The 21,871-nt window shown below is 40.4% G+C and overlaps 1 protein-coding gene across 4 annotated transcripts in view; it reads left to right on the forward strand.

The window, feature by feature from the left end:
* Positions 1-21,871, forward strand: part of capn15 (calpain 15) — a 42,969-nt gene that overhangs the window by 13,814 nt on the left and 7,284 nt on the right. For 3 of the 4 annotated variants that reach the window (XM_088439603.1, XM_088439604.1, XM_088439601.1), the window contains exons 2-7: positions 5,180-6,821; positions 12,409-12,617; positions 14,413-14,596; positions 15,518-15,741; positions 16,793-16,918; positions 18,496-18,648. In XM_088439603.1, the coding sequence (XP_088295729.1) occupies positions 5,202-6,821; positions 12,409-12,617; positions 14,413-14,596; positions 15,518-15,741; positions 16,793-16,918; positions 18,496-18,648 (2,516 nt within the window). In that variant the 5' untranslated portion in view covers positions 5,180-5,201. The remainder of the gene's footprint in view (positions 1-5,179; positions 6,822-12,408; positions 12,618-14,412; positions 14,597-15,517; positions 15,742-16,792; positions 16,919-18,495; positions 18,649-21,871) is intronic. The other variant, XM_088439602.1, reaches the window with a different exon arrangement.

Raw genomic sequence — 21,871 nt, forward strand, 5'->3', positions numbered from 1 at the left:
TAGTAGAATTGAAATGGCATCGATTAGCGTATAGTTGTAAATGTTGAACACGACATGAATGAATTGGAATTGATTGAACGTAGCAATGCAGCCTCACATGTTCAACATGATAAATAGCTTAAACTGTTGAATTGATTGCATGAACCAATTAATGCCAGGCCTTAATGATTTGACCAAGACGAATGTGTTGTTGTGCACAAATGGATGAAAGCTATCCCAGTTTCAACTGGTCACAAGATGGACTGCCGTCGTGAGTCACTTAATAGCAAGCTGTCAGTTGTGTAATGTCCACAAGATGCTGACTCATGTCAACTAACACACTAGTTCGAACTAATACCTAGAATGTCAGAGTTCAAGGAAGATTTTAGAGCAATTCAAGTCATGGGAAGGCTAAAATCCTGCCACATTTTTCAACCTTTCGATCTTCAACATTTTCAAAATATTCCTGCTAGGTTTGCATCCAAACATTCAAAAATGTTCATCCAAAAAGTATCCATTCTCAATGAAGGCCAAACTTCCCTCATTAGTTAGTTCCAAATCATTCGAAAGGCATTGAAACTCAAAACATTCAGCTCATTGAATTCATGTTTGGAACAATAAAACATAATAAAGTTTTGCACTTAGCAAAAAATTCAAATTTTTCATTCCAGAAATGCCCCTTTTTAAGATCTCAGATGTGACTAAACGTTTTTTTTTTCTCCAAAAGCTACTCCTCCAGCAGCAAACTTCCTGCAATCTACATTTACTTATTTTTTGGTTTGTGTATTATGGTGAGCGGTGAGCAGGAGCATCGGCGGCCATGTCTCTTGGTTGGGAGCGCAGCGTACTACTGGTTAGCTAAAATTATGGCATGCCAATACGACTCAGTACCGCAAGTCCATCGAATGCATGCTAATCGGTGTTAGCAATGTTAACTTTGTCCTTCCAAAACTTCACTGACTGCAACACGAGCCCAAAACCACGCAAAATATCTTTATAATGGATAAATCAACATAGCACAACCCAATTCCCGTAATTGAGTTTTACTGCTTAAATAATTTAGAATAATAAGGAAGCAACATAACCACGTCAAGAGCGGGAACAGTAGAAGAGAAATTGCATTCTCTTGTTCTAAATAATTCATTTCATAATACCTTAACAATGAAAACCTACAAAAATTATTGTCAAGTTACTTCCTTCCTGTAATTCATTCATCACTTTAGTGTGAGTTTGTTGCGGTGTGAAGGGTTATGTTCAAACATCGAGGCATCAATTTTCAAGACAGTGCTCCATTTTGTGTGAGATTAATAAAGGAAAAAGCTTCTTCAAGGAGCAGGCCAGGTTTTATCCCTCCAGAGCCTCTGGGCCCCGGGCCAAGTTTGGAAAGGCAGCGCTAATGACAGTCGCACAAAGGCCAAATGTCTCGCAGTGAGGCGGGGAGAAGCTGGCGAGACTCTGCTCACTTGATCTGGCAGCAGAGTTCAGTATGCAGAGTGAATCCAAGCGGCCGCACAATCAAGAGCCTTAGCGCCCGCCTTTACTTACCCATCATGCACCTGCCATTGTCTTTTCTCTATTTGTAGTCTGGACAACGCTTTGAGTTAACTCATTTTCAACTTTGCGCCTGAGCTTTGCAGCTTTCACTTTTTTGTAACAGTCAACTGGGGATACATGATTGCCCTACAGTCAGTGAACTTTTATGCTAGGGTCATTGAGGCCCTTGTGATTTATTCAGACTCGGTACTTTGCACTGAAATTGGCAAAAAAAAAAAAGATTATTATTCGAAAGGTGGAGGAGTGAGTCTCACACTTTTGCTCCACTGTAAGCCGTTGGCTGTCTGCCCAGGGTCTGCGACACCGAAGAACTGTGGAGCTTTAGTGGGTACTTTTAGAGCAGCTTGACTGAACAGGGCCAAGGAGAAAAAGGTGTGAGCATGGGGTCCCTGTATTGCTACTTTTGAGTGAGTGAAGCACTGAACACTGAGAGTAAGCACTATTCTGGGACCACAGGCCAGACTCTTGCTTTTCTTTTAATGAAAGGCCAGGATTGTGACACTTTTATTAAGTTAGGTGTCCCTTATCGGAGCACACTTACAGCAGAAAATAATGAGGTAACTAAGTGAGACGTTTGGAAAAATCCTCAAGAGAATGATCAGCTCATTGTAAAAGCCCTCGGAGCTCTGATGGCAGCCTGACAGGCACATGATAAATTTACCATCCCTTAGCTGCAATTCCAAGCAAATCAATTGATTTGACAAAGTTGCCATGTGGCTGACACCACGACTTTGCGCTCTCTCTGTAGATGAAACCGGCCTGACGGTTATGGAATTGGCCACAGGGAAGGAGCTGTCATCAAACATGAGGAACTGACGCTCATTGTTGTCATGGTTGTTGTTGGTCTTTGTAGACATAGACAGACGGGAGGCCGGACCTTTGGATGGCTTGGCGTGTTATCAATTCCAACCTTGGCCAACCAAAACGAGACAAAAGAAACATTTTGCTGTAAGCTCGTTGGTTTGCTTTTAACAGATTCATTGCAACCATAATCCGGCATAATTGATTTTCCCCTTCCAATTCAACCACGTAATCATATTGAAAATTTCTTGAATGAAAGTTGAAGCATCGCAAACAGTCGAGTACCTAGTGTTTTCTGTTCGCTTGTTTATTCTGATCGTTAAAAGACCGATATGTCCTCTTCTCTCCAGAGAGTTGCTTTAGGTTGGAGTGCTGACGTCAGCCCAGGAGAATAAATACGCCGCTAATGGCTTCTGACATTATGTACTAGAACTTCTTCCGTACTTTAATTGTCCTCGAGCGAAAGGCTGAGGCTGCAGACTAACCTCAGCACAAAAAGCAAAGCATGTGACTATGTTCTATCTACAAATAGATTCAAAAGAATGACCGTGTTCAGACATTGACCCACTCATAGCAGCTTCTCCTTAGAATTATCTTTGTATCATCCCCAAAAGTTTAATCCAGGCAACTGGTCTCTTCTTAGTTGTTTAAGATCTTTTACTTGAAATACAAAAGATTTCTTCAGTTCTAAGTTCTAGGTATAGCCTCCTCCTATTCATGTCTTTTGATGTGTGTTTGTGGCAACCGACCGCTTTCATAATGACTACCTTTCACATGAAATAAGACAATTGTCGTAAACGGACAAAAAGTGATGTCATAAACCTTCCCCTATATGTAGAGAGGGCAGTTTCTAGTTTTATAAAAGTGGTTTTATTCAAATCAGTGCTCGTCTTTTTGCAGAAGTTGTTGACTTTACCCGGCTGCTTTCGGCTGATAGTCTAAACAGGCAAAAATGGCCTTTATTAGGCACACATTTTTCTATATTGAAGTCCTAAGGCAAGGATTTTCAGGATGTTAGAGAAATTTACGGCTCTGTTGGAATTTAAGCAATAGCTGTTATGGACGCTTTCAGCTGTTTTGCATGCTTAGACTATCTGCCAAAAGCTGTGCTCAGTAAAGGGTTAAAAAAATGGCTATTCATTTTAATATCGTAAGGAACGATTGACAATGGACACCAGAAGGCTGCCATATGTTGCATGACTTGTTTTCAATAAAGCCTCTATCCTACTGAGGGACAAATGTTAGCGGGTGTTTACGAGGGTAGCAGTTCTTTTGATTTTGTCAGGGTTAGTTCATAGCTGCTGGTGGTCACCGGACACTCATGAGTACAGTTGAAGGTCTGTCATCGTCACAGAACTAATGTTTTTTATACCACAAATAGAAAACTAAAGTGAAATAATAATAACAGTATTTGTGTATTTTGAAGCGATTAAATTCATCCAAAAACCCATGCGTTCTCTACATCACATCGTTTCTAGGGTCGGGGTCATGCGGAAGCCTAGCCACACGTTTATAAAACTGCCTGTACAGACAAAAAAAAATAAAATAAAGCATAGAACGTGATGACATCCCCTTGTCATACTGCAGACAACAGCTTTCCCCTCGGGACCAAAGTGAAGAACAGAAGATTGCTCTGGCTCATTGCGCTTCACCTTCGCTACCCCATCATAGCCACCGTGCTATGTCTTTGTTGTTGTTCACACATGAGCAACTTGAGTGACTGTCACTTTTCAGTGTTGGTCAAGACAAAGCCACCAAAGTACATATACATTGCTCTTTTGAACGTTGCAAAGTGCATACATATTAGGGTCAGTGGGAGAGAGGTATTAGAATAATCTGATGGGGAGTTGTCTTGACTGTCTAATTTGCAGACTGTCTGTGGAGAAGCCACTCTTTTTTTTTTTTTTTTTTTTACCGCTATTGTGTTGAGGCAATTGCTGCCCCGTTTCCTCCATCTCCTACTCTCTCTGCTGCATTTCTTGGCTCTAATCATACAGCCATTGTGTATGGATTTACTGCCCTCAGTGCCCTCTGGAAAGAGATTTAATTTTTGCTCCCCTGAGCAAGGCAATCTTTCCCTCTCACACTCTATTTTTCCTTTCTCATTTTGTCTGTGTCCCGTCCTCGTGAGGTCTCAGGTTTTTTTCTTCACTTCTTTTAGATAATCACCATTAGCTTCCTGGAAGCAAGTGTTCCCTCACTTGATAGTTTATCTTTTTATTCACTCATGTCCCCTTCATGTCAAACTTTCATTTCCTCATACTTGTATTCATTGTTGCTCAATATGCTCTTGGAAATAGGGGTAAAGGAGTCTATTTCGGTTCCCTAAGCAGTAATGAACTGTAGCATTCAACATAACATTTTGGACCCAATTAGCTGTTGTATATTTTCCCGAATCCAAAAGCACAGAGGTTTTCCCATGTCAAGTGTCAAGGGTACCGGTCCTGCCGCACCACAATAGTGATTTTATTCTGGCTTGAAAGACGTGTTTGTTAAAAAGTGAGCCGTAGGAACATCAACTGTTAGACTGTCAGCATACAAATGTACAGTCATTTTAGTGTATCAACTGCCTTTGAAAGGTAAAATGCCTCTTGCCAATTGCTTAGCGGCTAGCTACTAGCCACCAACTCTGCAGACGCGGTATAATAGAAGGGCAATGTATATATTAAGTAAGTTTTTAGCATTCTTCAATAGAACTTGATTTTCGGACGATATTGATAGCAACATTGCACCTCATGATCACATTTGCCTTATGTATGGAAGACAAATAGACTCACTGAAGTGTATTTTTCACTCAAAGTTTTCAATGACTTGTGAGTTCTTAACTTTGTTTTGTCTTTCGCAGCCACTCTCACTCACCTGGCTCCATGGCGGCGGCAGTGCGAGGCAGCGAGTGGTCATGTGGACGCTGCACGTTCTTAAATGTCGGCGGAGCACCTCGCTGTTCCATCTGTGAGGCGCCTCGCCAGAAACCCGACCTTAATCAGATCCTTCGCCTGAGCAGTAGCGAGGAGCACCGCTGGGCTTGCCCCCGCTGTACACTCAACAACCCTCAGGGATCGAGAGCCTGCTCCGTCTGTGGCTTCGGACCATCCTCCACAACCCCCGCGCCTGCCATCACAACAATTGCTGCCACCTCAAACGGTTTCCCCCCTGTCCCAACTACAGAACCTCCAACGCCTACCGTCACCCCCACAGTGCTTTCAGAACCCCAAGGACAGGTTCCGGTCAAGGAAGATTTATTGAGACGGTCAGAGAGCAACGGGGAAGTTAGTGGCATGGAGCAGCAGCAGTCAGGCTGGGCTTGTCCTCGATGCACGCTTCACAATACGCCGGTTGCGTTGTCATGCTCAGCCTGTGGTGGACCCAGAAAACTGTCGTTACCCAAAATCCCCCCTGAGGCATTGGTGGTACCAGAGGTCCGCACTCCTGTACTGGGATTTCCTGTGGCTTCAGCAGGGACTGCCCCTCTGGTCATAGATCTAACTGATGATTCACCTCCAGCTCCTCCCTGCGAACCCCAAGAACCTCCCCACGTGCCGTCTTCTACATTTAGCGCTTTTTCCTCCCTCCAGAACAACCCTGTTCCGAGAAGTAGAAGAGAGGTGCCTCCAACTGGCCGACCGCCAAACCAGGGCACCAACACTCCAAGTCCTACCTCTCCTCCAAGTGCGAGCGTACTCCCCCAGCCTGGACCACAACGACCCGCCAAACCCAAACACGCCCAACCCCAGGAGCCCTCATACCCTAGTAAGCGCCTCAGTATCTTAGAAGAAGAAGAAGACCCTCAAAAGAATCACCTGGCTATCCACCACCCTTCCTCAGGACCCCCCACCTGGAAGTGCCCAGGCTGCTCTTTAGCGAACCCAGGTGGCTCATCAAAATGTGAAAGCTGCCGATCGTCACGAGCCGGTGCGGACTTGATCGATTTGGGTTGTGAGACAGTTCGCTTTACCCCGGCCAGCCCTTCTAGCCCGGACTTTAGCACTTGGGCCTGCTCCAAGTGCACCCTGCGCAACCCCACGGGTGCGCCTAAGTGCTCTGCCTGCGGGTCGTCCAAGTTGCACGGCTTTCAGGAGCAGCAGACGGCCCTGCTTCGTTGCTGTCCACACTGCGGCCAGGTCCAATCTGCATGCTCCTGCGTGCCCGCATCTTCTTCATCTTCCTCGGGTCACAAAACAAGGAAACAAGGCAGAGGCTATCCTTCCTCATCTTCTGCTATCCCTTCTAGTTCCACTTCTTCCTCGCCCGGCTCCTCTAGCCTTCAAGAGAGGCCAGGACAGTGGAGTTGCCCAGCATGTACGCTGCTCAATGACGTCAAGGCCAAGAATTGCGCGGCATGCCACACACCCCAGCGGTACCTCACCCTTCGCAAGGTGATAAAGCCTCTGAAAAGGAGAGAGAGTATGCATGTCGAGGCCCGTCGGCGAAATGATGAGGGTGAAGCCAAGGAGCTGTGGGAGAACATTGTCAGCTTCTGTAGAGAGGTAAGCAAAATATCTCAACACTTGTTATGGATGACATACTACTCCGTTATTGACAAAATGGTTTATACCATTTACTCTTTCATTGGCTTGGATATCCTACTGAAAGATCTAAATAATCTTGTCTTCGGATAAATTTGTGTTTTTGTTTGGTTAAAGAACAAGAAACACAGAACACAAAAAAAAAGACCATCCCTCTGTGGGCAATGTTTGCGAATGCTAGCAAAAGTTTTGTTTCCGTCAAGACTCACTCAGTCGCAAACGCTATCTTAAGCTTTCTCAAGATATTTAAACATTTGTAACATTTTCTTTTTTTCTGTCACAATGTCTGAAGAAAAACTTTTTAAAACCTTTTTGATAATATCTTAAGAGGATTTGGCACATGTATGCGACCTTCAAAGAACTCTAACAAATCCCTCGCATGAAAGTGCATACACTATTGTCACAAATACTCGCATTTGCTTTATGAAAGGAAGTGAACAGTAGCGATTTTTGCCAGCTAAAGCAGCGCATCTCAAAAGTGATCAGTAGGAATGGCAACTCTATTAAACTGCCTTTGAAAAATAAATTCAATTCTCTCGCCAGCTTGCTGTTTATGTGTTTGTTGACTGCTCTTAGCCGCTAACGCTGCTAGTATTCAGTGCCGCTAGCCGCTAATATTAGAACCACTGCAAATCAAAAGAACAAGCATCGTAATACAATGTCAGCATAATTGAATCCTTTTTAAGCATCCATAGTTAGCATAATTAGCAGTTGAATGTAATTTCAGAACAATGCAGTGCTGCTGAGGCCGGTCATTAAATAAATTAGCTGTTATTCGCGACATTTCGGGATCTACTTAAAAATTAAGTGTACTGAGAAATTGATGTCCATGTGTTATTTGGGAAAGTTAGATTTATTTTGAAGCTGGCCCTTTCACTGCATTATTGGTATGTTATGGTCATGCATAGCGTGAACACTTAGTGTACACTAAATTAAAAGGTGGCCAAGGCTGAAAGACAGTTCCATTAGCATTGTTTTTCGAACCAATGTACCCAAATTTCTCAAGGACTCTTCCCCCATTCAGTTTTTCATTTTAACTAATTTGTCTTGTGCCTTTGGTGGATTAATGGACTTTAAAAAATTCACCATAGACCAAAGTGGTCCAGCAACAAGATGTTCTTTGACTTGAGAATATTAAAATTCAGAACTGTATGAAAAATGCAAACATCAAAGAAAATGTTCATTTAAATTTAAAACTCCAAACCGGGACACCTTAAGGTAATTTCAGCGCATGCAATTTATTTAGGATTTGGATGGATGCTCACCTCATAACACCACAAGAATGGGATAATTTTTTCTTCTCTTTATATTATTCATTGCTTCATTTTTGCTGTCCGAGAGCACTCGTTCCCTCTTTTTTCCACATCTTTTCCCTAATTCTAGACTGACATTAAATCCCCACTCCAGCAGCCCCCCAACCCACTTCACATCAATCGTCATGCTCAACCTGTCCCAGTGTCACAATATTTTCACGGCTGACTGCATCTGTGTGAACATGCTAAGGCAAACGCTGGGCCGGCCTATTTTTAGCCACAGAGCTTGAGTGCTGGGCAGAAATGATCCGCTTCCCGACGGTGAACGTAATCACTAACAGCATCATCTGGACCTCCTCTGTTTTACACGTCTAAGAGCTTGTCTGTTCTCTTTCAAGATGTCATCACATGACATGCACCAAAAATGATTGAAAATTGTAGATTAAGCTTAAAAAATGACAAAATTAATAACCATTTTTAATCTTCGATTAATCGTTTTATGAGATGTTTAATTTAGAATTGTCCAAATCTTCAGAATTTCAGTCTCTCTCTGGTTAATATTCTCCTGTAAGATTCCTTAAATGTCATTGTATTGACTCAAAATGAAACATTTGTTTCTGACGTTTTAAACCAAACCAGCGTTTGATTCTTAGTTAATTTGTATTAGCTCACACAGCTTGAGAATGTCACCTGACCTAACACAGAAAATAGGTGAGCCGAGATTGGCTGTAACTTGAGCCCTGAGAAACTGTAATGCCATTTTCAGGCAACAGCTTTTAAGACACAATTGTTGCCCCCTAAGGTAGAAAAAAATGGGTACATTTTGCGGCCTCATTCATATTCTGCAAACGTAATATTAATCAGAATGCCGTGTTCAGAAAAGTGTGAACACACGTGCCGTTTAGTCTGAAGAAAACTTTAGGGATTGGCATCCCATTTAATTTAATGTGTGTTGTTTTTTTGTAATAGTTTTCTACTCTTTGATATTCTTTGTTCCACCTTAGGATTTTGACCATTTTTGGGTCATTTTTTCCCACATCATTCTCACAGTATTTTAGCCAAGGGATGGCACATTCTTGGTGATGTGATAACTAAGTGGTCATGCTATGATGAGCTTTGGCATGTTGTCACCATCTGGGTGAAATTTCAGCTCCATAAGTGTCTTCTCTCGCTTTGATATGAAAACCCTTTGAAATAAAGACAAAACGATTGGACAAAATACCGCACAAGGGTTAAATACTTTAGTCGAACAAATCAATTTATCCTTACATGAACATTATTATCTTTAGTGAGCCATCTACAAGGCTGGATCTGGCCTTGAGTATGGCACTCATGATTTATTGAATCTATTTATTGAAGCCACTGTGATTAAATTTGTCCAAAGTCAAAGAAGCCACACGAATGCATTTCACAAGCATGTAACCCAATCACAAATCTTGTTTTTATGAGTTAGTATTAATTTTAATCTATTACAAATGTTTCAACATGCACCATAGCCACCTCTGGAAAGGAACATTAGCGCGTATGATAGACAAGCTCATCCAGAGACACTGCTTTTGTCAAGCACAATGGTAGGAAATCCAGAGTCGCTATGGAAATAACAGACTCCATGTACCTTATGAAATGCCAGTTCAACAGAACTGAAAGCCGATCTAGCAAGACAGGAATTAGATCCTCTTTCCTTTTTCTCAATCAGTCTCAGTCTAAAACAGTTTGTTGCCGAATTCGTAGCTAAACCTCGACTATTTACAAACATAGTTTGTTGTGATTCCTCGCAGTTAACAGCTGTTGTCTCACCATGCCGTTTCTTCTTTTCCCCAGCGCTCCTTTCTGTTTTGCATTAAATAAGTGTGATGCCGTGAAATCTGCCTCCCCGCGTTTGTGTTATCATGTTTGTGAAGATAAACAGGTTGTCTATGCCACCTATGATATTTGGCTACAAGCTTCCCGCCGCCTAAAAAGCAGTCTTGTATGCCTGCCAGTTTTGCGTCTGCTGGGAGCAAGCTACGTTTTGCATGCTGGCACATCTCCACTGTTATGGAAACAGGGAATCGCACTCTGTAAACATCACAACACCTTAGACTCTGAAGCGCCGTAAAATGAAACCCTATTAGCAAATCAATTCAGATTTCAACTCAGCGCAAGAATGGAGTGCCCTTAAAAGATCAAGGTGGCTGTCGGTTGGAATTAGAATCATCCTTCCAAGGTCTTTTGTGTGGCGCGCAGATTTATATGGATCAGGTTCAAATTGTGTTTTTTGTACAACTACTATCAGTGGGCATAAACCTGTGGCTTTCTCATTCATTTTGAATTCATGAGGGTATAAAATTTCCCCAAAATATTCTGTTATTCAAAAGGCTGTCATTTTGACAACTGTGGCCTTTTTTTCAATAATTTTACAGCAGGTTGAACCTAGGCTGCACAATTAATTGAGTTTTAATCGCAATCACGATATTGGCTTCCGCGATTAATTAAGGTGGTCCTCAGCCGATATTACGATTTAAAAAGCCAGCTACCTACATGTCAAATCAAGGTCTTTGTCATCCTACCACCAGGGAGAAATTTTTCCAACATGTTTGCATGATAAAACCTTCTGCTTTTCTCACCCTAATAATGTATATTATTTACCAGTGTGAAATGGCGTTGAGTTTCTCACCTTATTCCTAATATATGCAGTGCTAGCTGTCAATTGATACCCATTTTGAAAAATCTGATAGGCTAAAAATTGGGAATAAAATCTGTTTGAATTTATCAATATATATATATCAATATTAATATATTGTTTTGTACAGCTTTGGAGAATTTGATTTACTGTTGTCATTTAACTTTTCAAGACACGCTGATGGCAATGTGACCTCCCAGAGTTTTTTTTCTTACAATTTAAAAGGAAAAAAAGATTGAGATAATCTTAAACTTATTAAAAGGGACAAAAAAAAATCAACATTCAAATAAAGGTGGTTCAGCAGCCTATTTTAGGCCCTCCTCGGCCTAAAAATGAAAACGTATAGCGATAAATACAGTAGATACCTGAATATTGGCTTCAAACATGCACCTCCTTGACTACTAATAATCAATAGGCTCCTAACCATATTTTAATTGAATATATTTTTAGAATTTATACATCTGCATCACTTATTTTGAAGTCAAGGTCGGAAGTGTTATTTTTATTTCCTCGGCTGTGATAGTAAATTCACATTGGAACCTTCTACTATTAACGTCAAAGCTAGTTCAAGGGTTTGCACATAAACCAATGAACTTCGCAACCTGTACTCTACATGGCGACCTTGGCTGATGACGGTGGTCTGGTCTGGTCATTAATGCGGACTCAAGGCAACTGAATTGAATTATGAGTTGGGTCTGGCGGGCAATCAATTTCATTGGGAGCTGCCAGCGGGGCATCCGCGTTACATCCTCTGCCTGGTTCGCAACATGGCTGGCCGGCGCACATCTAACACCACAGATAGGAAACCGGAGTGGCATGTGTTGATATACAAAAGGCTTTTAGATGAGTAGATACTGTGTCAGGCTGGATATCACGTTCTGTTTGTTGAATTGGAGTGAGGTAGTGAGCAGTAAAAATGTTGCTTCATTAAAGACACCTTCGGTATTCTGTATTTTGATTCTTTACACACAAAAACACATTTTTAGGGATGTCCTGATCCGATATTAGTAGCTGTCCGATATCCAAAACCAATATCTGATGATACCAGTCTGCACCCAAAATCTCTAATATTAGTCTTCAGTTACTCCCATCATTACTGATTGTACTAAAGTCAAGTTAATTTTAATTTTCACTTCAATATCAACATTTACAGTCCAGACATTCAATCTGTGCTACTTATTTGTAGTTTTGTTTTGTTTGTTATTTTTCTTGAAATATTAGGTTAAAGAAGACTTTGTCTCTCTGACTCTGTTACAGTAATTGCGCCAGGGTTTCAGACTGACTTTAGAGCGCCTCATTGTAGACAATGAGTGCAAGCACGTCCTCAAGAGAAGGTACAAGGTTGTTTTTATTTATTTTTATTTTTTTTTTGGGGGGGGGGGTTGTTTGTTTGTTTTGGGGAATGGGAAATCTAGCTTGAAGGCAAGCTTGTTGGCCAGGGCTGAGCTGGTCTGGCCCCTTTAGAGCGCCTCGTTGTCCAAGGTGAAAAAAAACCCTTGTGATGACAACAGTGGTAAATATTCCATCTTTTGCAGTTGAAAAATCTAGTTATGTGTGTCTAGTTATTCCGCCCATTTCCTTAACTCGTTTTCACCTTCCGTCCTCCACCGTGTCCTTTCTCCCCCTCAATTAGAACAAGGTGAACTTCGTGGACGACAGTTTCCCCCCAGGACCTCGATCGGTCGGCTTCCCCGAGGGCGACAGCGTCCAGCAGCGAATCAAAAAGTGGCTCCGCCCCCACGAGATCAAATGCAGCAACTTCAAAGACCGAGGCGTCAAGTGGTCCGTTTTTCGCACGCCGCGACCTTCTGACATCCTCCAAGGGCTGCTGGGAAACTGCTGGTGAGCTGTCAGAACACATCACGAGGAAGTAGGACGCTCCTCAGGCTCCAAAATTTAACTGCCGTGATTGCTGTGTTCACTGGGCGTGAAAATCTAAGTGATGCTTCCTCTCATAAAAATACTCAATTTGTAAAGTCTAGTGCAGCATCTTTTAGCGCGATAAAGTAAAATAATAATTAGGGTTTTATTGGCCTCACTTATGTAAATGTACTAGCTATCACAGCTGCAGGCAAGTCAAATCGTTAGGCAGCATTTTGCAGAAAGGTAATACATTCCGCTCCGTTCAATGAAGCGTAAAAGACAAAGAGACTAAAGTCGATTGTCTTGTTTTTCTTTGCAAAACATTTCACACCAACTGAATTCAGCCTTGAAGATAGAGCAGAGAGGAACGGTGACTAAGACAAAGAGGCGGGAAAATTACAACAAAGAAAATATGCTGTCGGAAAAAAAATAAAAGCCAGATCATAGTGTAAAGATGTACAGATGTACCTGACAGGAAGATAATTTGCAGAAGTCTGGACATGTGCTTTATCTTTCTGTCCTTCTTTTGTGTCCTTTTGGGGGTTGCAGATGCACACGCGCGCACACACACACACACACACAGTATAACCAAATCGAGTTGTGCACAAAGTTGTCCCAATACAAGTTTCATCAGCAGCACACACAGCTTATCAAAAATAACCCTCCCTGGAGCCAAATCCTCTCACTCTCAACAGGATGTAACCCAAATTCTTGCTCTCTCTCGCTCACACACACACACACACACACGCACACACACAGTTGGCCTAATAAACAAGCAAACAACCAAGCACCCGCCAGCCAACCAATAGAAGTCGAGTAGAGACATGCCAACCACTCACGTCGATAAAAACCTCTGTAATACGAGATGACAGCATAGTAACCGACTATGTGCAAATATTTTCCTTCATTTTAAATGATGACAATGCGTTTCTATATTAAATGTTACAAGAAGGCATACAAGTTTTTGAAATGGTCAGTATAACAGAATCTACAAGTAAATTGCTTCCCGTTGCAATTAATTTGAAGGAAAGAAATCCTCTTCTTGTAGTTGTGTCTCATGAAGGAACTCCTGAAGATAGATCATGTCAGGTCATGTGGTATATATTACTCGCTCATATGGCGGAAAATTTCACCACTATTGACGAGGCACATCCTTCTGAAACTAGAGAATAGAAAGGCATACACCATTTTGCAAAGGCGTAACTATAACATAATTTTGCAAGATGTTGCTTCATTTTACAGTTAATTTGCTCTTGATATGAAAATAAACGTACAGCTTTAATAGAATTAAATTGGATTCACAGTTACCTGCAGAAACCCTGTTAAATAATATCCCACATTGTCCTCATTTGAGAAACACTTTAGTCGAGCCCGATCAATAAGTGATTCGTCGTGATATTGGGGGTAAACAAAAAAAAAAAACTTTCACTGCCATGATGGCTATAGATGTCAAACTTCAACTGCAACATTTACAGTCTGTTTAAATTGACTACAAATTGTTCTGCTTCTTACTTGTTTTCCTTTCATTTTTAGCTTATTGTATATTCGTTTATTTTAAATATTCTCTCTTAGAACAATAATAATAATAATAATAATAATAGTTTTTTTCTTTTTTATGCATTTTTTTAAACAAACCTGAAAAAAAACATCCATCTCTGTGCATAAGTTAACACCTTCATTGCTATTGACAGCTTTAGACATCTACATATATTTTAGCTGAGCGAGTGGAGAGTTAATACTATGCAAATAAACCAAAAACACTTCCTTTCTCCAGGTTCCTCAGTGCTCTCGCTGTTTTGGCCGAGCGACCCGAGCTGGTAGAGAGGGTGATGATCACCAGAACTATTTGCACAGAAGGAGCCTACCAAGTTCGCTTATGCAAAGACGGGACGTGGACGACGGTGCTGGTGGACGATATGCTGCCCTGTGACGATTACGGCTTCCTCCTCTTCTCACAGGTTTGTCTGCACGCTAGAAATCTGAGAAGTCATACTAGTTTTCACAAATAATTGCATATCAAAACATACAGATTATCCTAAGTTAAAGATCGTTGCTAGTTTTTTTTTTTGCAGGCATTTGTCCTTTTCAGGCTCACGGAGGTTAATAAAGATGGAAGCACACAGGCGGGAGTTCACCTTCCAATTGCCTTTTATAGTCTTACACGCACCAGATTGTGACCCCTGAAGGCAGCCAAACATGAATGCGACTGTTAATAGACCATTGTACTCTGCGTAACATTAATCATTTGTAACATTAATAAGGGTTTTGCTCTGCTTACTGGAATTCGGTGAAACGTGGCCAATTGGTTTTTTTTTTTCATATATACAGTTAACTGTATGTGTGTATATCACTCTCTCTAGATAAATGTTTACATAGTTTATTTTTCGGGCTGTAAGCCGGAATTTTTTTCTTATGATTTGAGCCTTGCAGTTTATCTGCTTTTTTTTTTTTTTTTTTTTTTGCTAGCCACCAGGAGACAACCCACCAGTAAAGCAATTGAGTGTAACTGTCCAAGGTGTCAAAAATGGAACAACTATGAAATGGATCTGGAAGATGTACATCAATTGCTGTGCTAAAAAACTGTTTAAAAAATATAAATAAACAAAATATAAAAATATTTAAGTAGAATACGATCTTGTATAGGTGTATAGGATCTTGTATAGGATCTTGTATATTTTTTTTTCTCTCTCAATTGGTGCTGCTGCGACTTGTAGTCCGAAAATACGGTTACATTAGTTAACAAATCCATTTGCAGTACTTCATTACTGAGAGTAACCATAACCACTTCAAACCCTAACCACAGCATCCTTTTACAAACTCTCTGTCTCTTTCCTGGATTCTAAAAATGGACGTGCGATGCTTTGCCTGTGGTCTTTCAGGCTCAGAGAAAGCAGCTGTGGGTGGCGCTCATCGAGAAGGCCCTGGCCAAACTCCATGGCTCCTACTTTGCCTTGCAGGCAGGACGCGCCATCGAGGGCTTGGCCACACTGACCGGGGCGCCGTGCGATTCCCTCATGCTGCAGGTCAGCTCCACCAACCCGCGGGAGGAGCCTATCGATACGGACCTGATCTGGGCCAAGATGTTAAGCTCCAAGGAAGCAGGGTAACCGGATTTGTATTTTTTTAGAATCGTTATAGTGTCTAGTACTAGTTAAAAGTTTGGAAGTATCTTAAAATTCAAACCATCTGAAACACATTAAGAGATCAAGAAATTTAATTTATTACCTAAATTATGCACAGCTGGGAATTGAATGTCATTGCATCATCATCCTATTTACTCATTCAATCCCAAAGACATATTTTTACGTTTTTTAAGAATCTAGACTTTCAATCCCAGGATTTTATTTTTATCTTTTTCTATGTCCTTCAATGTTTGACTAAAGTAATGTGTACAAATGGCTGGTACAAAAGTAATCAATTACTTCATTAATCGTTATATTTGTTACTTTAATATAGTTAAGCACGAAAGTAACCATAAAATGTAGTACTTTTCGTGCCTTAAGCAATTACTTTAGTAATTTATTAATGAATACATTTTTGATTCACCAGCCATGTTGAGACCCTCCTTAACATTAAAAAAAATACATATATTGGAATTGAAACTCTGTACTCTTTAAAAAATAAAAATAAAAAGCCATAAAAATATGTCTTTGGATTGAATGAGTAAATATTTTTATGTGAATGATTTAGGTTTCAATCTGCAATTCGGGAAAATGAAAAAAAACACTTTGAAACGCCTTCTTGACTTATACTATATGTGAAAAGATAGTATAGTATATGTGAAAAGAGGTAAAGATACTTAACTTACAGCACGTCTGTATTGAGAGGCTTCCTGTTATTACTGCTTTGATACGTGCACTTTCAAAGCAAGACCGGGCAAACTAGTGGAGCCCCAAAGTGGCTCCGTGATCGGGAGCCAGCCTGGCGCCCATCTGTCAGACAAGCTGCAGTACGTTTTAATAAATCAAAGCGGACCAGCCGGGCCTGTCATGAGAGCGCGTACTGTTGGCCAAAGCGGAATTGGGTTCATCAACAAAGTGGAGGAGTGTTTTTGTGAGCCGATTCAATGTTTGTTTGTTTTTTCTCTTTATATTACATATAAGTACATTGTGTCTACCGAGACGTAGTAAAATCTGACAGGTATCTTTGCATAGGTTTCTAATGGGCGCCTCGTGTGGAGGAGGAAACATGAAGGTAGATGATGCCGTCTACGAGTCTTTGGGTCTACGGCCTCGACACGCTTACTCCATTTTGGATGTGCGGGATGTCCAAGGATACAGGTATGAACTCATCCTGGATCAAGTCTTTGAAAGTGAAGCTGTCAATGTGTAATAAACATTTTGGACGAGCAAACTCAATTGTACGTACTTGCAAATACATTCAAAATGTATTTTTAGGCTGAATCAGTAGGAAAACGGTTTTGTTTCTATATTATTATATTTGGGCATGCGATAGTCAGTACCAAGTAGCGCAGGTGGCGCAGCCAACCCCCTAGGGTCATGACAGTTGTTTTTGTCGCAAAGCGGGGAAAATACCATAAAGAGGGGATGAAAAAACTCAGTATTCCACATCGCAACATGAAAAAAACAAAAGGCAGGGATGCTGTAACCCAGGGGTCCACTGTACTTCAAAATACAAATGATTGTATTCCTTGCTTAAATGCTAATAAAGTAGCATTTTTAGCCCCACAGATTAACAAACAATGAATGTGTATAATTCCTAGTAAACATTGTTTACTATAATAGAAACCAAATTACTTATTTTAAAGGTTTTATTTCTGCATGTGTATCAGAACAATATAGCATTTTTTTTTAAGCATTTAGCATACAAGTATTTATTTTGCTGACTCCACATTGGCTGCTATAAACACTCGCTGACCATTTCATGAGAAAATTCACATTAGCTTTAAATGGGATGTGATGCAGCTCTCGTATTTGGAGTTTTATGTACTTTTTCATCCTTGAAGTCGGCTTTGTCATCTGCTAAACCAAAGATTCCTTTAAGTTGAAGCGCCTCTCCACTCATAAAATGCGATTTTAAAGGGCATCCATTCCCTTTGGATACGCCTCTCATTAATGTGCAAAGTTAAAAAAGGCCAATGAATCATACAGTAGATTTTTGTTCGCTTAGACTTTGTACAAATCTTTAAATAATTTTTAACATTAAAAGGCTGTGATCTCGTCTTGGCCTACATTCAGGGTGTATTCTATGTGAATTATTTATTGTATCTAATTTTTTTGTCTTGTTTTGAAATGGATCAAACATCTTTTTGTGAACGCGCTCTTCATGTGTAGAGTAAAAGAGAGAGACGATGCAAATGGCGAGCAGGTGCACCTTTTACAGCAGTGTGGTCCTTTTGATCGGCTGATAGATGGGAGGGGGGGGGGGGGGGGGGGGGGGGGGGGGGCACAGGGATAGCACACAATGCCGGCTTCTTCAACCTGTGAGTGTAAGTCGAGAGTTGCTTGGGAAAAAAAAAAATTTTCAGATGGCTTTTTCTCAAGAGCCGCACACTTTAATTTCCTGCCGTAAAGCAAGTGGAGTGGCAGCGCTTGATCCAAAATGGCACAGACACTCCCCCACCCCCCACCGCCCCCTCCACGCAAAGCCAGAGAGCATGAAAGGCAGATTTTCACCTGCAGGTCTCCGGGATAGCAGGAGGCACCCAGTGTGGGTCTTCCATTATATTTTACAGCGTTTTATTCGGTGGTTGTGTAGTAAGGCTGGAAATAGTTAGATAAAATCATTAATCATCCACATGACTAACAGTGCGAGTCCACAGAGGTGTGTTGAAAAAGCCAAAGCATCAAATATTTTCTCCAGTATCTCCTCATCACTCTGCACCTTCCCCTTCCAGGTTGTTGAGACTCCGCAACCCGTGGGGTCGGTTCTCATGGAACGGCAGCTGGTCGGACGAGTGGACGGACTGGCCTCAGCACCTCCGTCACGAGTTGATGGCGCACGGGAGCAGTGAGGGGGTCTTCTGGATGGAGTACACCGATTTCATCAAGTAAGAACATATGAACATTCAGCGGTACGAATAGAGTTCCCTGTAAGTCCGATTTTTGTATTTAATATGCGAAAGGTAACTCGTTTGTATGGAGAGGAGCATATGTACATCGTTACAATAGGAAAGTCTTATTTATTTGTTTGTTTATTTATTTATAGGGTTTTGATACTTATTTTCTTTTGCGCTGACAAATTTTAACTCACATTTCCACTTTTTTTTTTTTACACTGTATCACACTCTATCAGTTATTCTACTGCGTTTCCTGAGTAAAAATCGCTAGCAAAATTGTAATGTAGCCTCGCTTCACTAATCCCTCCCCTCATAGCCTATGATGAAATTCTGATATATGGTTGGAAAAATGCAGCTTCAACAATATAGCAGTGCTTGCCAGGCTAAGCTAGCATTAGCGCTTTAAGCAAGCTGATGTGAGCCACGGCTGCTACGTTGGTAACAGAACTTGTTCATAATAAAGTGTCAATAGAGTGTAACATTAAATGTTAGGGTTAAAAGTATTAATTTTTGGAGGTTAAAATAAGAAATTACTCACCTGTCAAGTGGAATTGTAGCTAATTCCGCATTATTTGATTATTCATAGACAGTCAAATTTTTGGTACAAGATGAATTTTCTTTTTTTCACGAATTAATCCCTTTTACAGTTGTTACTAATTAGCTTTTTTTTTCCAATTCTTTCACTGACAGCTCAATTAAAATGGGTTTTGTTTTATATATCTGTCGATGATATTGAATGGGTTAAATTTTTTACTATCAAATTTGAGGTACAAGATCACCTACTTCCTTCTTATAGTAAAACTTTTAACAAATGTGACTTTTTTTTTCTAAGTCTTTCTTTGCTGGCCCCATTCAAATGGATTTTGATTTATGTAACTGTCAATGATAGTGAAGGAAGTTAACTCTTTATTCACAACCAATTTTGAGGTATGATTTTTTTTTTCCCACCTATTTCCTCCTTTTACTCAAAAAGTTTAACAAATATGATCAAATGTTTTGTTTTGTTTAGTTTTTTTACTTCCAGGTCAATTAAAATGTATTTTGATTCATATAACTGTTAGTGACAGCGAGTGAGTCGACTTCTTCAGAGAAGCCACAGTAAAAATCGATCTTTGCCGTCAATGGCGTTGAATGAGTAAATCTGCAAACTTCCATATATTTAATACAGCGCGAGTCCTCCATTGCATAAAATGTTGCCTAACACAGTACAAAAGTTGGCGCGCACTCCGCCTAGTGCTCTGTTTCCCATTCTTTTTCAAACTAGCCTTCAATTGCTTGTTGGCTGCCCTTTACTGTCCCTAGTGGCCACCAGGAGTCATTACATCTCACCTACCGTCATCTCATAACAGGATATTTTGTCAGCACTCAAGTTATCATGGCCTCATGCTGTGGTGTTTGCACTCTGCACCACAGTCAATCACTGCGCTCAGCAGCGCGACGGCTGCGCTGATATTTTGATGCTTATCAAATGTGAGCCGCGGTGGCTGCGCCGCTGCCAAACACACACTTTGTCTCGATTCCAGACGTGCAGCTGTTGGCAAATGTAAAATGTATGAATTTCCAGCAGGGGATGGTTCATCCGAGGGAAGGACGTACTCCACTCGAGCGGTTTCAAATGTCAGCGCTTTCGTTCGGCGAGAAGGGGACTCTCCCAAATGTCATTTGAGTTTGCCGTGATGGACACGCGTCATGTGACAATGCGTTTAGTAATCTCATGCCTCCGTGGATTTTACTCACCATCTGGTTTCGGCACCAAACCGAACAGCGCTGTTTCTTGTCGTTTGTGTTAACACGCACAAAATGCCCTCATTCCAGAAGTGTTGTACCAGGGTGTTATTAATAGACACTCTTGTTTTTTTTGTTGTTGTTTTATTCGAGCCATCTTTCAGCGACATACGTTTTCAATATTCAGGAAAAATATAAGGATTTTCCAGTAGCACAGTATTGCAATAACAAAATAAAACAAGCAAAACTTTTTTTTTCCATTGAATGCAGGCTTTTTTTAGTTCGTGAACAACAAAGAGAAGTTTGGTTAGACTACAATACACATACAAAGAAACGAAACTTAATTTTATTTTTGCAATCGAAATTTGAACTCTGAACGTAAGGTGAAGCAGACTTCATAAATATTCAGTCTCATTTGGGAGAATTAAAATAGGGTATTTATTCATCAGTTTTATTGGTAGGCTGTCATGCAATCTTTGCAGGGTTTTAATCGTTTGGATTTTTTTTTAGTTGATTTTTTTTTTTTTGCCTATTAAGTTTTTTGAAGTCTGTTAATTTCAAATGGCAGCTGGGTTTTATTAATTTTAGCATTTTATTTAATGTGTAGTTCACCACAAATCCCAAAAGACTGTTTTCAAACCATACAAGTACTCAACTATTTAATTGTCACAGATACTAAGTACCGATACCCTTGGTACTTTTGATACATAATAGCCACCAAAAAACATTACAGATCATTTTAACGAATGACCTGGATATCTTTTTTGAACATTTTCGTTTGAGATTTCATGTTCTATTATATTTTTATTTTCTATGCATAAGTTTAAACAAGTTGCATCTTAATACCTTTTGTAAACGGCAACCATCGCAAGATCTAATGCCTTAAAAACGGCCTGATAATGATGCGCTTTATTTGTACTCGCCGATCCCTAATGAAAATATTTAAATAACCCCAAAAGTTCATGTATGATTTTCACAGCCAAAAACATTTTCACTATAATTATAGTTTGTTAGTGTTCTTTCTTTAAATCACATTTTTTCTTTAAAGTTATTCAGTTTGATTTTAGTTAACTATATTAGCCTTGCGAGGTTGTAGTTCACCGCGGTTTTGCCATTCTCTTTATTGGGTACACAACAGTTAAAAGTAGTGCTTTTCAATTATATTTTCTCCTAGCAAAGCCTTTCGCGCCTTCCCCACTTGCTGCACTGACTATAAATAAGAATATTATTTATTACAATTGTATCCATAAAACTGTATCCCTTTTCAAATTAAAATAAGGAAAAAAATAAATATAAATCAACCTTTAACTACTTCTTTACAGCATATACGCAAGTTAGTCTAAAACTGAAAAAAATAAAACAAACGCATCAAATTGCCTGGAAAAAAAAATGCCAATCCTTATTTTATTGTAATTACACTTCACATGGCCTTTTCTTTAAGGTCATCTGCGCTCCTCCCTATCATTGCCTCGCGCAGCCCGCCTCTCTA

The sequence above is a fragment of the Hippichthys cyanospilos genome, chromosome 17 (assembly GCF_059441005.1).
Source record: "Hippichthys cyanospilos isolate Australia breed blue-spotted pipefish chromosome 17, RoL_Hcya_1.0, whole genome shotgun sequence".
In the NCBI taxonomy this organism is placed as follows: domain Eukaryota; kingdom Metazoa; phylum Chordata; class Actinopteri; order Syngnathiformes; family Syngnathidae; genus Hippichthys; species Hippichthys cyanospilos.